Raw genomic sequence first — 18,156 nt, 5'->3', positions numbered from 1 at the left:
TTGTTCTAGCTTCAAAATAATAATATTCACACTGTGTTTCTATTTAAATGTTGGGTAAAATGATGGAAAAAGTATTGAATAGTCTGATTTACTTATCCATTAGACACAACACACGGTCAAATCCTGTAAAAAGGGTAACTCTATTGATTAGCTTTTCGTATTACTAGGACTATCCTCCCATAGTGTATTTTATATGGAAAGTAAACTAAATTTTAGTACAAGGGTTATACACGGCTTTTCCCGTAACAGAACTATTTGTTCTGTCGGGGTATAGTACACATCACAACATAGAGAAAGGTTTTTCTGTTATTTAGGTAAAAGCATATCAAATTACGATAGTAGAGGTAGGGTTACAGTGGGAATGCAGTTGACAAAGAACTTGTAGAGAAAGAATACCATAAGCTGTAACGAAAACAATTGTCATGTGTCTGGAGTGTACTCGCTGAAATAACAGAAGTCCACAGTATCCAGTTCAATATATATGGGCTTGAAGGTAACGCTAATGAAGCATTGAAACTGGTTGCTTACAAACTAAAATACTTGGGAAGAATTATAACTGTTGGCATCCTTTCTCTACAAACTGACAGATTATTGTCCTCAGCTACATGCATCAATGTTATTTCTGCGTGTTTTCTAATGCCATCTGCCCACCCTCTATTACGACACCATCTCTTGAAATTGAGATTCCTTCTTTTATCAATCATCCATTTTGCTAGCTACATCTTTCACTCACCTCTACTGAATTTTGATTATAGCTGTAATTACTTTTTTCATTTCTTTTCTGTTACTTGATCCATGTGTTTGTTACCCTGTCTCCAACAGAAATTTCCAAAATTGCTCACCAAGCAACCCTCACTTTCAATGTAAAAAAATTGTATTACATTGCTATAAGTGAATACTTGTACTATACTTTTCCTGTAATCATGCTGTTTCTGGCAAACTGGAAGCTCAGTTCTGAAAACCCTCTTTAGTTTACGAAATTCAATCCAGCCCATTTTGCTCTTTTGTTTATGTCTTTTGTTTCCAATTGGCGACTGTCTGCAATTGCACTACACATAACAAACTCATCAAATAGACCTATTAATACATGTATGTATCTTTGTGTCTTTATGGTACTCATCATATAGCAGAGATGTTGAGTTGCAAACGGATGGATATAACAAAAAGACTGTCAACCAAGTAAGCTTCTGGACAAAAGGCCTTCTTCCAAATTAGAGCGCATGCTCTCTCTCTCTCTCTCTCACACACACACACACACACACACACACACACACACCAAAAGCACTACCTCTGGCTGCTGTGTGCTTGATGGCAGAAGCAATCTGGGTGGCAGGGGTAAGGAAGAGGTTGGGGCAGCAGGGTGGGGTGGGAGAAGGTAAAGTTCTGCTTGTGGGAGCATATATGGACAAGATGGAGAGAGGGTAGGGCAGTTTGGTTCAGTCAGGTAGTTAGACAGAGGGCAAGGGAGGTGGATTGGTAGGAGGACAATCTATGGTACAGGTCTTGCATCTGGTCTATTACAGGGATATGAGCCATGAGGCCAGGAGTTGGGAGCAGGGGTTGTGTATGGATGGATGAGGATATCATATAGATTCAGGAGGGGTTGGGGGTGGGGGTGGGGGGTGGTGGAATACCACTGTGGAACAGGTGGGAAGGATAATGGGTAGGACATTCCTCATTTCAGGGCACAACAAGAGGCAGATGAAACCCTGTATTAGACCTAGATACACGACCAAGTTCCATATATCCTTCCATCACCACCTTCACCATTCCAGTCTGGTCACCAGTATCAACTAACCCATTAAAGGCACAACTACCCTGTGAAATCCACCATGTGACCTACAAGCTAAGCTGCAACCACTATGCTGCAGCCTATGTGAGCGTGACAACCAACAGGTAGTCTGCTTGCAAGAATGGTCAACGACATCTTGTGGCCAAGAAACAGCTGGACCACCCAGTTGCTGAGCACACTGTCTAACACAATAGTTTCATTTTAATGACTGCTTCCCAGCCCACCCTTCCCCTCGTCCCCACCTAACCTCCCAACTGCACCTATCTGCCCTACACTCTCTTCACGTCATCCCTGTATTCTCCCACAAGCAGCACTTTATCATCCTCCTCCCCACCCTGCTGTCGCTCACCCTACCTACTCAGCTGCTTCCTTGCCCCCACCACCAAGACTGCTTCTCCCATTATGCGCAGGTGTTTGCAGTCTGGCCTCGGCAGCCAGAGACAAGGTCGTGTGTGTGCCTGTGCGTGGATGTGTGTTGTCTAATCCAGTAGAAGGCCTTGTGACCAAAAGTTTACTTGTTTGACAGTCTTTTTCTTATACCTGTCTGTGACTCACAATCTCTGCTATATGGTGAGTAGCAATCTATCCTTTTCATATTATTGTCATTATTCCTTCATGGATTTTGTCTTTGTAGTACGTTGCTCATACAATATGTTTGTCATACTGTAACTGATTTTTGGGCCTACTTTCAGTCTTTCTTGATCATGATCTTCCATTCGTGGTTGAAGTTTTTCTGTGCCACATGCAAGCATTAGTAAGTCCTCAGCAACTGAAGATCGTTCAGATATGTTCCATTAATGTGAAAAATGAGTGAAAAGGCTTTCTCATAATCTACAAATTGCAGATGAAGTGGTAATTCATAACATTGCTTCACTCTATAATGCTTGCAAATGGTCCACTGTACTGTACATACTTCTACAGGCAACTGGTTCCTTTGCTTCGTCATAATTCAGTATTTTTTTTTCAGTTGGGTCTGATATGATTTTGCTGAATATCTTGTATATCATGGAGAGGCTGATAGGTCTGTAAGTCTTTTTCTCCTTTTGTGAGGTAGAACTATTACAGAATTGTTACAGTTATGTGAAACTGTCTGCTCCCATAAACCTTTTCTAAATAATTTTAGCAAATTATTAGATCTACAACTTTGCTTTGGCATTTTGCAACACATGGTAGTAGTGGTGAAGATGGTAAGTCACAGGCCACAGGTGTCGTAAAATAAGCTTATGCATTTGGGATAAAGTTATTCATAATTGAATATGTCAAATTATGACCTCAGTTCTCCTCATTTGTGAGAAGTTTTAATTTTCTTCTTTGACATGAAGGAATCTGCAGCTGAGGCTTATAAAATACTGGGTAAGACCTATGGTGAAGCAACTATTATTGAAAGACTGAAGAGAATGGTTTCAATGCTTTAATAACGGTGATTTTGAAGTCTAAGACCATGATGATGGTGGAAGAGAGAAGGTTTTTGGAGGCACACAGGAGATCATTATGACCCCACGTTGCAAAACCAATCCAAACATACTTAGAAATATTGAAATGGAAATTCTACCCCAATCGCCAAATTCTCCAAACACTGTTCCTTCTGACTACCATCTTTTACAATCAATGGCACATGGCCTGGCTGACCAGCACTTCTGGTAATAAGAACAAGTGCAAAATTGGATCTCCTCAAAAGAGACCCAGTTCTTCTGCCGCAGTATTGGTATGCTATCCCAAAGATAAGGGAAAGCAGTGGCCAGTGATTGTCAATACTTTTAATTGTAAGATTTTCACAATAAGCCTTGAACTTTGAGAAAAAATGGCAGAAGCATAGTTGTAGACCTAATACTTTTCTATTACCTTGTCTGCTGCTTTAACAACTCCTACCAAAATGGCATGATCTCCAGGAACATTTCTTTTCTTCATACCTTTAATGGTTTATACATTTCATCTGATATTACTTCCAGAGTACTACTGTTATATCTATGCGATTACATAAAGACAGGTCATCGTTTAATGATGTTACCAAATATCTTAAAAAATAGTTGACCAATTTACTTCAGATGAACATAGGCTACACACACACACACACACACACACACACACACACTCACTATTAGCAAAAATCTTGAGATCTTAACCAATTTACTTCACATTTTGACACAATACTTTAATCAATGTTTGGACAGACATAGACTACATATTTCATATGTATACCATTATATGAAAGATAAGATGATGTTTAGCATTGTTACCAAAAATCTCAGAATGTTCTCAATCAATTTACTTCAAATTTTTACATGATACTCTAACAAACATTCAGGTGGACATAGGTAACATATTTTTTTAAACAAAATGAACAGGTATTATGTTACAATTGAGAAATAAAATGCAGCACTTACTCTGCTCTGAAAATGTGTGGTTTTATTTTGTTCCTCACAGTCAGTTTTAATTAAGATAGCAGGGTGTTTAAACCATTCTTTTATTGTTATTGCAAATTTAGATTCTGTAGTAGTACTCTAATAATAAGCTGATAAGCCATAGATATCACTTTCCCGTTTTCTGTGAAAACTGTCTGTGAGGAAGAAAACAAAACAGCAAGATTGTTGTGTATTCAATTTTTGTTTAAAGATCTGTACCATGAGAATATATATATAATAGATGGGGGGAGGATGTGTGGGACTGGCCTTGCATCTAGGTCTGTTACTGGGATATGTGCCATGAGGCGAGGGGGTGGGAGCAGTGGTTGAGGAGGGATGGACAAGAATATTGCATAGATTTGGTGGGCAGTGGATCCCCCTATGGGAGGGGTAGGAAGGATAGTGGGTGGGATATTAATCATTTCTGTGCATGACAAAAGGTAACTGAAACCACGTCGGAGAATGTGATGCAGTTGCTCCAGTCTTGGGTGGTACCGAGCCATTATGGGAGTGCTGCTTTGTGGCCAGAGGTGGACTCAGAGTTGGCAGGTGATTGGACAGGCATGGCATGGGAAATCTGTTTCTGATTAGCCATCTCTGAGGTGGAGGTCAACATAGAGGAAGGTGGCTTGTTGGTTTGAGGAGGACCAGATGAAGTGAACGGGGCAGGAGGTGTTGAGGATCTGGAGGAATCTGGATAGGGCGTTCTCATCCTCAAGCCAGATCAATCATGAGAAGCAGTAAATCCAGGTTCGAGTCTGGGTCAGGCACCAATTTTCAACTTTCCCATTAATTTATTTCAATGTCCACAACCAGCCATTTGACTGTCTTTCCTCCAATTCAAAAGGCATTGTTTGAAGAAGATGTAATGAAGTTCAAGAGGATTTTGAAGATGATGAGGGCAAAGACTGTGACGACGAACTTGAAGTTTGGCAAGAAGATGCTTTCAATAGGTATGTGATGAGTAAAGTTCTGAGGGATGGAAAAGACCTGCTGTGGTTCAATAGCCATGCTAGAAAAGTGCTAAGAAAGCAAAGGAGAGCTTCACTGCAAATTTCAATGTAGTCAATGTGTCACAGACAAACAAAAGCTCAACAACGCCAAAATTATTGTAAGGAGAGGTACGTGTAGAGCACTCAACGAATTTGAAAGTAAAATTCTGTCTACTGATTTAACAGAGGATCCTCATGGAATCTGCTCAGACAGCCAAGTGCATTAATGCACGACTTTCAGGATTCAGGGAGGCAAGCTAGTCCCACACTGAATCTATCTCGCAGATTAACAATGCAGGACGGTGAGCTGGCCAGCTTGGATGTGGTTTTTGGACCGTTTCCCACATCCAACTAAATTAATACTAGCTGGTACCCACGTCGCACCTGAGATATAAACTATGTAAACATTCAGGAAACATTCACACATTTGTGCATGATATTTACTCTAGATGTAAACAAGTGCCGTACACGAATTCTGTACTGTGGAGGACTGGCGACAACAGACCACTAAACTGTCACGTACAAACACTGCCAATGTAACATTGCCAAACCTGTAGCAATGGAAAGTGCAAAGAAGAGGAGAATAAAGAAACAAAGTGGAATGAAGTACCACCAACACAAAGAGTACATTTCAGGGCCTACAATATTATTCAAAAGTTATCTGAACCTTTAGGTGCGACGAAAGCAGGGAGAATGCCTTTGAATGTTGGAACTGTGGAACTACCATGTAGAAGATGATTTCTGTCGATTACAGTTCTGTATATTAATCAGAGCATCAATGCTTCATTCCAGTAAGGTAAAAACACATGTTATTGAACTCAAAGCCTTTGTTGGTCACTTACATTTAGTTAGTATTAATAAAAGTAACAGACAAAGCTTAGAGGACCTGTGAGGAACTGATGGGTGATGGAATTGAAAAATTTTGCCTCATAATGAAAATAAAATGTTCACCTTCATCATGCAGTGATTTAGATTTGACTATCGTGGCACTCACGATGAAAGGAGACAATCAGACAATATCCAACAATTTGGGAAATATTTTCTATATTTGTATAGAACTGTCAAAAGTACTTTTCTTTCAGAGAAAATATTACAGCAGATGAAAAACTGGAATGATTGTATGGAAGATGCTGCTTTTGCTAATACATAACTACAAAACCAAACTAATATATCATTAAGATATATGCTCTTCTGGAGGCTCAGCTATTTTGCCTGTATAATTTGGAGATTTATGCTGTTGCAACTACAGTATTATATCAGGCGAGTGACAAGTCATCTGATGATGATCTATGAATGCGTGAATACATTTATCAGTTAGGTCAAAACATGATGGCAAACCACTATTGGTTTGATAAAAGGGTTAGGAAGGAAAATCTTTCTTCCTTCCAGGATGAGGAGGAATAGCAAGCAAGAGATTGGCACCAGTAAAGGAAGGGCGGCCCACAGTTAACTTTTTGGCTTCAAGAAAGCCTGTAAATGAACACTGGATAAGTGAACTACTTCATAAATATTCTAGAAGAAGAAGAAGGTAGAACTGGGGTCCAGCAGAAAAGGTGTAATACTTGCACAGTAAAGAAAATACTTGTAGAATATTGTTGCAAAATTTGTCAAAAGCCAATCTGGTTGATGTACATGGAAACTTCTCGCTTTGACTACAGAAAAATCAACCATTTTTTTTATCACTGCTCTGCAGTGATGATGAGACAATGTAATGATTTTTATTTCTGTTGTTGCTATGATCTTATGTGACTGTTGTCTTTCTGTACTGATATGTATCATTTATAACATGTTTAATCAATGAAATTTAATTTAAAAAGCATGCAAATAAGTAATCTGATCAATCTGATAAAATGCACTGATCCCGTTGAAACTCAGTGCCTGATGGAAGGTTGAAGATGTCTTGGACTGTTCATACAATCTTCTCTCCGTTGTTCATATTGCGTCATTTGGCACCTTAACTAATGAAGTGTGGTAAACACCCAACACAAGTTTCATTTGTTGTTCTTTACACTTCAAATACATTTGTTTAAATGTCATATTTTACTATTGTGTTGCAAAACGATTGACTGTGTAAGTCCTCACTGTGAAGCAGTTATTCGAGTTTACTGTGCTATTTAACCCATTAAGGATACAGATAAGTATCTGGTGGGATGAAAGTGGTAACTGAGATCCTGTTACATTATGTAAACAAGCAATAATAGTTCAATGCACTAGCAATTAATAATTATGTATTTCTTTAGTAACAAGCAGAGAGCAAATATTGGCCTGTAGAGTTAACTAACGTAACTGTTTATTGTAGTATTGTGGAAGTCATAAGTGGTCACACACTTCTGATAATCTACAGGTATAATAAATCTTCGTAAAAACGATCACCAGCTTATATACACTGCAGCAGTATTACGAGGTGCATTCAAGTTCTAAGGCCTCCGATTTTTTTTTCTAATTAACTACTCACCCGAAATCTTTGAAACTGGCGTTACTTCTCGACTTAATTGCCCTGCAGACGTACACATTTTTCACAACGCTGATGCCATGATTCCACCGCAGCGGCGAAGGCTTCTTTAGGAGTCTATTTGACCACTGGAAAATCGCTGAGGCAATAGCAGCATGGCTGGTGAATGTGCGGCCACGGAGTGTGTCTTTCATTGTTGGAAAAAGCCAAAAGTCACTAGGAGCCAGGTCAGGTGAGCAGGGAGCATGAGGAATCACTTCAAAGTTGTTATCACGAAGAAACTGTTGCGTAACGTTAGCTCGATGTGCGGGTGCGTTGTCTTGGTGAAGCAGCACACGTGCAGCCCTTCCCGGACGTTTTTGTTGCAGTGCAGGAAGGAATTTGTTCTTCAAAACATTTTCGTAGGATGCACCTGTTACCGTAGTGCCCTTTAGAACGCAGAACTCACAGAAATGCCAACTCTGGAGGCGATCTGTTCAACAGTCATTCGGCAATCCCCCAAAACAATTCTCTCCACTTTCTCGATCATGTCATCAGACCGGCTTGTGCGAGCCCGAGGTTGTTTCGGTTTGTTGTCACACGATGTTCTGCCTTCATTAAACTGTCGCACCCACGAACGCACTTTCGACACATCAATAACTCTATCACCACATGTCTCCTTCAACTGCCGATGAATTTCAATCGGTTTCACACCACGTAAATTCAGAAAACGAATGACTGCACGCTGTTCTAGTAAGGAAAACGTCATCCATTTTAAGTATTTAAAACAGTTCTCATTCTCGCCGCTGGCGGTAAAATTCCATCTGCCGTACCGTGCTGCCATCTCTGGGACGTATTGAAAATGAACGCGGGCTCATTTTAAAACAATGCGCATATTTCTATCTCTTTCCAGTCCGGAGAAAAAAAAATCGGAGGCCTTAGAACTTGAATGCACCTCGTAAGGGCAGAAGAGGAACACTTCCAAACAACATATTTGTAACCCTGTTCTAATGGGGAATTACTAAAAATGTGACTGCAAAGCAGATTGGGGGACTGAGCAATGAGGGAAAGGTATACGAAGCAGGAACAGTATAAATAATTAGTATGAGATGAAGCGGAGGGAAAGGAATGGTAGTGTGAAATAGGTTGGTATTGACAGAATAAAAAGCATGAAGTGAAAGGCACCTCTTCTTGGAAATATTCTTGCTCTATCAGCATTTTAGTAATTGCTTAAGCAGGAATTCTCAGTTAGCAACACAATAAATTTGTTTATAGTTAACAGTAGACAGATACAAAATATGATATTCTGAAATGAGTTTTCATATGTCTGCTGTGATGCATTTCGAATTTACCTACCTGACACTGTTTCACCTTAATTAAAATAATTATCTTTATAAGGTTTCTAGTGTCAATAATTATAGCAAACCAATATAAATTTATAAATGTAAAGATTAATCTTATTGCATGCTACTGCATGTGTATTTTTTATTACTTATAAATTAATAAACAAAAATTCAGCAGCAGTGGACTGCTTCTGTAGCTCCATTACATTAGTGCTTCACAGACATAGCAACATACTTCAATAGCACTTAAGAAACACTATACATCGGACATTCCACTGGTCACAGTAACAATTTTTGTTTACCAGACATTCAGATATTCACCACTTTTTATTAAAATACCCAATTATACATCTTAAAATAAAAATAGCTTGTAGATTCTTCCTGCATTAATTAGCCATTTGCACTACTAATACGTGCTTGAAATTTTCTTTTAATGGTGTACTTTGTTTTATCATAGCTCAACTGTCATTGGTGATGATCCATACAAATTCTCAAATTGGTGACTTTCTTCCATCCTCAATGTTAAATATAAAATTCCATTGGTACACTCGTACTTGCCATTGGAAGGAAAAAAAATAAAAAAAATAAATAAATAAATAAAATTAAAAAAATAAATAAATCCTGTGCTCACCACACAGTTATCTCCAATATGTATGGACCTTGTGGCCTCCTGCGGTACCTGGCTGGTCTCTTTATTCAAACCGTTTCAGTGACATCTTAAGTCACAATATTGACATCACACACATGGGATGTTATGCACACCCTTCCATGCTCCACATAGCTTGTTATGTCACAGAGTCTCAGTCCCTATTAATGTTCCTCGAGACCCTCTGTGGTGTCCACATCCCATTTCCTTCTACTGAACCCCTACCAGCCTCATATTACCGTTACTTTTCGACTCCAAATTAGATAATCTTTACTCTTACTCTCAATGCTTCACCATTTTCCTTTATACAAATCTCTTATCACTTCTCATATTACCTCTGTGCCTGTTCCTTGCATTTACCTCTTTTGTAAATGTGTACATATTCTCCACATGAAATATGCAATAGGATTTGCCCCCCCCCCCCCCCCCCCCCCCACACGCACAGACACAAAAACCTGTTCTGAAAGTAACAGTATGCAAAGCCTATCAAATACAACAGTTAACCAATGAACAGTGAACATAATTCAAGAAATTTAAGAATAAAGTACTTGAGACAACACTAAACACTTACCTTCCTCTATTTTTGCAGGTTTGTACTCAGCACACATGAGAATACCCTTTATTATATTCAGGCAATGTATAAGAAACCTTTCAAACAGTAAAGGTTCACCAGCTGGTGTAAAGGCATAATATACACAAAGCTCCAAAGAGGGTCGAATAAGTTCAACATAAGAAAATGGATGGTGTTCTAGAACTGACATCAGAACTTTAGAGAGATGAATAATGAATTTTTCTACTGTTTCAACAGGGCCTATCCTTTTCTGCAGCAGCGTCTTTCCTGTGGGATAAAAATGAAGATAATGTGTAATTAAAAATAATGAAACTGATATACTACAATTTATAGTAACTTGTATGTAAGAAGCAAATACTTAGTTACATTGTCATATGGATGTAGATCACAGGAGGTAGCAAGGAAGACAGCTGAAATGATTGGATGAAAACAAAAGGAAAAAAGCAAAGAAGTATCAAATCATTTTATAATATTTCAATGAAAAAGGCCTACAAACTACTTCAGTTTCAAGTGCAATCTACATGACTTCATGTGGTGATTCACCATTCTCACCCAGCACCAAAAGTGGAAAGCTGCTTGTAACATATTAAGACAGAAAAGGGTTTTACTTACGACATTCCAGCATAGTTTTGGCCCTGTCAAACACCATGTTGAGAAAGAGGAAACATTCAGACGATTCATGAGGCTTCTTGAATCCATACAATGCTAGTTTACGTAAAATTCGGAGACAGAATAGGGCTTTTTCTAAAGCATTTAGCATATCCTCTTTCCCCTGTGATGCCTGAAAATAAAGAATTTATGGTTATACCAAATTTGAAATAAAACATCCATAGATGGTAAGAACGACACCTACTAAGGTTTAATGCACAAACAGAGGAATAACGAAAGAACCTAGCTAATGTTGTTGGAGATCACAACCAACCACAAATATTTTTATTTCACTGCCAAGACTGGTCTGATCTATTACGCCCATCTTCAGATGGCAAAACTTGTTTTATTACATATCAGAATTGTCAGCAGCAAGTTTTCTGCTTCTGTACTGCATATGAATATTTAAGTAGTTGGCACCACTTTATGGCCTGAAAAGGTGTGTTGCATAACATATAATGAACAGTTAACAGAATCTCCTTGTTTTGCAAGATCAGTCTTTACTATGTACCAATCATGTCCCTTATGAATTATAAAAAAAAAATTTGGAGGTTACATCTGGGACGCATTCTTCTACAGACTTTGTCAAGTCACACATAACTACAAGTATCTGAATGGTAAAGATGAGATTTTACTCCTACATTGCTATAAAATGTCGATATTTGCCAGAACCCCAGAACTATTACCAAAAGTGAATTTTATTGTGCTGGATGGCCAACTACCCATGCCAAGAGTGAGAATAGGAATGGTAATAATTTTTATGTGGGATGGCCAGCATTTCAAGTTTCACTAGATAATAATCTAACCCATCTGCAAAACACACATCCAGTCTTAGTGGAATCATACGAAAGTATTTCCAAACTGGTTCAAAAGAGGTTTGCCTACTATGAATTTTTATTATTTTACCACTGATGGAGAACAAGCAGTGCACAAAACAGGCATCACAATAAACAATTTTCCAATGTTGTTTTGAAACTCTGAATATCAAAGGGAAGCGAGGGTGGTAGATAGGTAGAAAGATTTATTTATCGCATAACACATAATTTCGAATCTTTGTTGATTTAATATACTAAAGACATATTGGGATTTTTACATTATTTTTTATATATTTCTGGGGTACAGCTACACAATTACATTCTGTTGTTTCCAGTATACAAAAGTAAATGTATGATTTCCCTGTTCAAACTGTAAAACTGTCCTTAAGAAGTTCTTCAACAAAACAGTAACACTTTTACCCAGATGGGTATACAGTCATCTTTCCAGTGAACCTAACTCATGTTAAATACACTCCTGGAAATGGAAAAAAGAACACATTGACACCGGTGTGTCAGACCCACCATACTTGCTCCGGACACTGCGAGAGGGCTGTACAAGCAATGATCACACGCACGGCACAGCGGACACACCAGGAACCGCGGTGTTGGCCGTCGAATGGCGCTAGCTGCGCAGCATTTGTGCACCGCCGCCGTCAGTGTCAGCCAGTTTGCCGTGGCATACGGAGCTCCATCGCAGTCTTTAACACTGGTAGCATGCCGCGACAGCGTGGACGTGAACCGTATGTGCAGTTGACGGACTTTGAGCGAGGGCGTATAGTGGGCATGCGGGAGGCCGGGTGGACGTACCGCCAAATTGCTCAACACGTGGGGCGTGAGGTCTCCACAGTACATCGATGTTGTCGCCAGTGGTCGGCGGAAGGTGCACGTGCCCGTCGACCTGGGACCGGACTGCAGCGACGCACGGATGCACGCCAAGACCGTAGGATCCTACGCAGTGCCGTAGGGGACCGCACCGCCACTTCCCAGCAAATTAGGGACACTGTTGCTCCTGGGGTATCGGCGAGGACCATTCGCAACCGTCTCCATGAAGCTGGGCTACGGTCCCGCACACCGTTAGGCCGTCTTCCGCTCACGCCCCAACATCGTGCAGCCCGCCTCCAGTGGTGTCGCGACAGGCGTGAATGGAGGGACGAATGGAGACGTGTCGTCTTCAGCGATGAGAGTCGCTTCTGCCTTGGTGCCAATGATGGTCGTATGCGTGTTTGGCGCCGTGCAGGTGAGCGCCACAATCAGGACTGCATACGACTGAGGCACACAGGGCCAACACCCGGCATCATGGTGTGGGGAGCGATCTCCTACACTGGCCATACACCACTGGTGATCGTCGAGGGGACACTGAATAGTGCACGGTACATCCAAACCGTCATCGAACCCATCGTTCTACCATTCCTAGACCGGCAAGGGAACTTGCTGTTCCAACAGGACAATGCACGTCCGCATGTATCCCGTGCCACCCAACGTGCTCTAGAAGGTGTAAGTCAACTACCCTGGCCAGCAAGATCTCCGGATCTGTCCCCCATTGAGCATGTTTGGGACTGGATGAAGCGTCGTCTCACGCGGTCTGCACGTCCAGCACGGACGCTGGTCCAACTGAGGCGCCAGGTGGAAATGGCATGGCAAGCCGTTCCACAGGACTACATCCAGCATCTCTACGATCGTCTCCATGGGAGAATAGCAGCCTGCATTGCTGCGAAATGTGGATATACACTGTACTAGTGCCGACATTGTGCATGCTCTGTTGCCTGTGTGTATGTGCCTGTGGTTCTGTCAGTGTGATCATGTGATGTATCTGACCCCAGGAATGTGTCAATAAAGTTTCCTCTTCCTGGGACAATGAATTCACGGTGTTCTTATTTCAATTTCCAGGAGTGTATATTACTGCCTTTTATTTCACCGTAAATTTTTAATCGCATATACTCTGATGTTTTGAAATAGAGTTGTAACAGTTGGTAGTTTAAAATTATCTCTGTGGCAAGTGCTGTAGTTGTGGTCGAAATGGAAAGAGTTAAGTGTATGTTTACAACAATGTAGGAAAAGACAGATTGGTACTTACCATAAAGAACACACATCAAGTTGCAGACAGGCACAATTAAAAGACACTCACATATAGTTTTGGGCCACAGCCTTTGTCGTTTGTGTGTGTGTGTGTGTGTGTGTGTGTGTGTGTGTGTGTGTGTGTGTGTGTGTGTTTTACTGATGAAGGCTGTGGCCGAAAGCTACAATGAGTCTCTCTTAACTGTGACTGACTGCAACTTGACGTGTCTTCTTTATGGTGTCTTTTCCTACATTATTGATATTCCTATCTGGCATTTCTATTGTTTGATAAATGTATGTTTATTTTTATGTAAGAACAACAATACTCCCCGTATGTAAAGAAAAGCAGACAGACAGTATTTCAAGATTTTAGATAGAGGAGATTAATTTTGTAGCTATAGCTATTCTGTACAAAACAGAGAACAGCTTTGAAAATCGTTAAGAGAAATGTGCGGTACAGGTAACTAAATATCACAAATAACATATGAATTAGTTGCTGTACAATTAGTAGTGGTTCATAAATACTTTTTTCTGTTTCTTTTGAGAGCAAACAAACACCAAAATCATTTATTAAAATTTGATTGTATATATATTTTAGTACAAATGCACCATTTGTTACTTCTATTCATATCCAAGTACTTTCTGCTTCTCTTTCCCAACTGTCAACCCCCTCTCACCTCCAACCAGTCCTTCCTGTCTCCTTTCTCTCTCGCCCACTCCATACAATACAATCCCTCATGCCAGTCGAGCTCCTTGTCAGTACATTTTAGCTGAACTAGCTAGGCATGTGTGTATTCTGTACTAGTTACCTGAAGGACATCATCCAAATGCTTAGCAACATTTTTAGTGTCATTTTGCGTGGACCAACCTCTCAATGACTCAAATGTATCATGAGTTTACCTTCATTCCTTTCTTTATCCATATTCTGCCCAGGACTTTATTATTATATTATTTTATTATTAGCAAAAAAGCCCAAAATTAAGTACTTACAGGTGGACAGTTGTCTTCGTGTCCACATTTCTTTCATTCTATTCCATTGGGTTTCCTCCTTTCTTTCTTCAGACCATGTTGCTCTAGTCTTCTTTGGTTTTTCCTCTTGGTCTACTTGCCATTTGTGATTTTGGATCTGAAGATTTTGTGGTTTTAGACATCACCTGGTATAATTCCTACAATTTCAGATCAGTTTTTATCCTGCCAATTCATTTCATCGTGTATTTTGGCTTTACTCCTATTGTCAAAGAATTCGGCTATTTGTTTTGTAAGTCTGTCAGGGTTCATTCTTTTAATGGGTCTATACAGTCATACCCTGCATTTTCTAAAGAAACTTTGGGTATTTATGTATTGATCGTCTACAAATTTTGGGCCTAGTACTTCTCTTACGATTTTGTGCACCTTTTCCTCAATGTTTTCAATGTCTGTTTTCCTGTCCAAATTAGTGTTTCTCATCCACAGAGGAATTATCATTTAATTACTGTATTGTAATATTTTGTGTGCTTTGAGACATGTCTTCTTGTAGATATTTTGGATAAGTCAGTATGCAGTTTCCTCTTTTGACATCTAATCGCTCTTTTCAAAAGATACCTGAAGAACAACTTTTTCTGCAGTTTCTTCCAAGAGTCCAATCTGATTTTGGACACATAAAATGTTGTAAATTAAGACTGCTGAACTGCCTGTAAATGCAAGGCAGTCTACAGATAACTTGCATAGGCCTGACATGATTGGCTGATCAATTCTGAGGATTGATTTCTGTTGTGCTATTTCTGTATCACTTTCTGAAGGGCATAGCTGGAAAGTAATGGAGATAGCTCATACTACTACTACTACTAGTTCCACTATTATTATTATTATTATTATTATTTGTGTTTACACTATTTTTTTTGTTTTTGAAGCTCTGTCCTTGCATAATTATGGTGTGACAATTTTCCTTATAAGATTCTTCATGAGGCACATACTATCTTGGGGCAAAACATAAATGTCCACTATAATGTATGAATGTGTACATGAATCACAGATATGCTAAAAAAAAAAAAAAAAAAAAACTGTAATGTACCAATTTTTTCATGCACATACCTCTTGTAAAAACTGCTCTAGATGTGTGTTCCAAAGATGTAAAACAAAACCAAACACATTTCCTGTAAGTTCTTGAAAAAGTCTGCGGTCACCAGCTAATCGTTTTGAGGAAAGTGACTTTATAACATGATGCAAGTAAAGAAGAGAACGTTGCTGGACAATAGGCACTTGACTCTTAGCTTCAGATAGAAGTACTGGCACCAAGTCAGGCCACTCACGAGGACAGTCAAACCTGATGCAGCAAATAACACCATAATTAATATAAACAGTGCTATTATTTACTCAAAAGTAAAGCAAAAATATTATCAAATTTATCTGACATCCATCCTTCTCTGTGTGAAATACTACTTACAACACTAAGTTTGACCTACGTAGGTTCACAGAATAGTTTTAAAACTGAGGCGATACAATATGTGCTACAACACTAAAGCAACATGTGCTGGCAGAGTATACGGAAACATAGTGGAAGCAACTGAACTGGTTCGGTCTGGAATGACAGCAATATGAAACCAATACGTATCTCTACTGTGTCACCTGGTGCAACTCAACTCAGAGTGCTGATCGCTCCCTGCCATTAATACTGTATAATAAACAGGGAGTGAACTTTAAAAGTTATCTGCTTTGCCAAAAAAAAAAAAAATTATGTAGATGAAGCAAAGCTACATCCACCTCTGTAGTTAGGTTGTGTTAGAGCTAATACTTTTTGGACGAAAAAATAAAAATCATTGGTTTGGGATCATGTGTTCTCTGCTAAGCAGTCTCTCACATTCAATTTTGAGCAAAATAGTCAGTAAAAAAAATATTATCTTTCAGCATCTTATAGCCACACATCACAATGAACTGTGTTTTCTTCTCCTTACTGCCAGTAGTTAATTTGATACTTCAATGTAAAATACAGCACCACGCATACTTTGAAAAGTTTGCAGAGAAAAATATAGTCACTGGCATTCGTTGTTGATGCATTTTATGGCATACATTGCTGCAGAAGAAATGTAGCTAAAGTATCCAAATTGCTTTTCCAGGGTGTATACGCAGACAAAGAAAAAAAAATTCCCGGATTTCTCTCGGATTTCCCGGTTAAAAATACATTTTCTTCCAGACGAAAACATAGTTTTTCCCTGTTAACTGACAGTACATTTTCTCTCGGAACTGTATAACTTATCCATCCTTTGAATGGTTGTGGCTTTATACACGGGCGTAGAATTTCCTGGCGCTTTGGAAAACAAACACAGGGGGAAAAAAACGTTTTGGAAAGATCTTTGATGTGCAGCAACATATACGCTACATATTTTTGTATTACGAAAGGATAAATTCGAATTCCACCAAACAGTGCATGTTACTTTCTGAAGCACTAAAATCGAGATTGCGATGCGCTTTTGTAAGCCAGTCACAGTTTATGTCACATGATTTTCGCCAGCCGATGATACCAGGTATTCAGAGCTTATGACATGTGATGAAGTCAGCCAAAGCAACATCACTGTTAAGCAGCGCGAACACACAAACAGAAAAAGTTAATGGTTTAAATTAATATACATAGTGTTGCTACAAGAAAAGTAAAGCTTTCACTTATAATATTGGTCTATAAGATTAATACGCTGGAAGAGAAGCTAAGCTTTGACATATAATGTCGGTCTTTTATGCGCGTATTACTATTTAAGATATATCACACAAATGTGCCATTAAAATTTTTAATAACGATATAAATGTCTGATCTTCTGGGCTCGAAATTCATCTAAATGGCTTGTCATCGAAGAGTTAATTTTTAAATGAGAGTCAAACGCTCTTTGATGTAAGAAATTCATCGTACATTCTCGTACGAAGTTCAACTTGCGTAAAAGGAAATTTTCTTTGATAATAACGCTTTTCAAACCACCATTCAGAATATTTTCCCGCCACTTGTTAGAAATAGGTTCGTTTCTGCAGTTGCCAGAGAGCGCCAGATGACAGGCGTCACCACGCTTGCGCAGCTACGATGTCTAGGGAGCCGTATGTTCGTAAGTGTAAAAAATTAAAAAACCTTACATTAGGTCATAAAAGAAAAAAGACATTCGAACCTGCAGCTGCTTACACAGCCAACAGCCACATTTCTGTAGCCAGAAGCGGGAGAAGGTACTACTCAACTGCGCATGCGCCCGATTCCACTTGTAACTGCTAAAACGAATCTAATGTAAAAAGTTGTGACGTCACGCTCATCAGAGGCAATTTGTTGTTAAGAATCATTGCATATTCTTCCTAAAGCCTTTGACAAATTTTGCTGTTGGCATACCCTTGTATAAGCACTTTGTTTTGTCGATGTATATGCCACATTTACTTTGCAGTCTAAGTTTTATTTTCGTTTTTTCACTCGTTCATGTTTTATTCCTGAAGTATTATTCTGCAGTAGCGGCATAC

The 18,156-nt window shown here is 39.3% G+C and overlaps 1 protein-coding gene across 4 annotated transcripts in view; it reads right to left on the bottom strand.

The window, feature by feature from the left end:
* LOC126412880 (importin-11) overlaps positions 1–18,156 on the bottom strand; it is a 171,303-nt gene that overhangs the window by 116,395 nt on the left and 36,752 nt on the right. For all 4 annotated transcript variants that reach the window (XM_050082767.1, XM_050082766.1, XM_050082769.1 and 1 more), the window contains exons 5-7: positions 15,766–15,997; positions 10,790–10,958; positions 10,178–10,444 (exon numbers count right to left, since the gene is read on the bottom strand). In XM_050082767.1, the coding sequence (XP_049938724.1) occupies positions 10,178–10,444; positions 10,790–10,958; positions 15,766–15,997 (668 nt within the window). The remainder of the gene's footprint in view (positions 1–10,177; positions 10,445–10,789; positions 10,959–15,765; positions 15,998–18,156) is intronic.

Source organism: Schistocerca serialis, chromosome 7, assembly GCF_023864345.2.
Source record: "Schistocerca serialis cubense isolate TAMUIC-IGC-003099 chromosome 7, iqSchSeri2.2, whole genome shotgun sequence".
Lineage (NCBI taxonomy): Eukaryota > Metazoa > Arthropoda > Insecta > Orthoptera > Acrididae > Schistocerca > Schistocerca serialis.
Note: the sequence above shows the minus strand (reverse complement) of the source record. Positions and strands in the feature narration are given on the sequence as shown.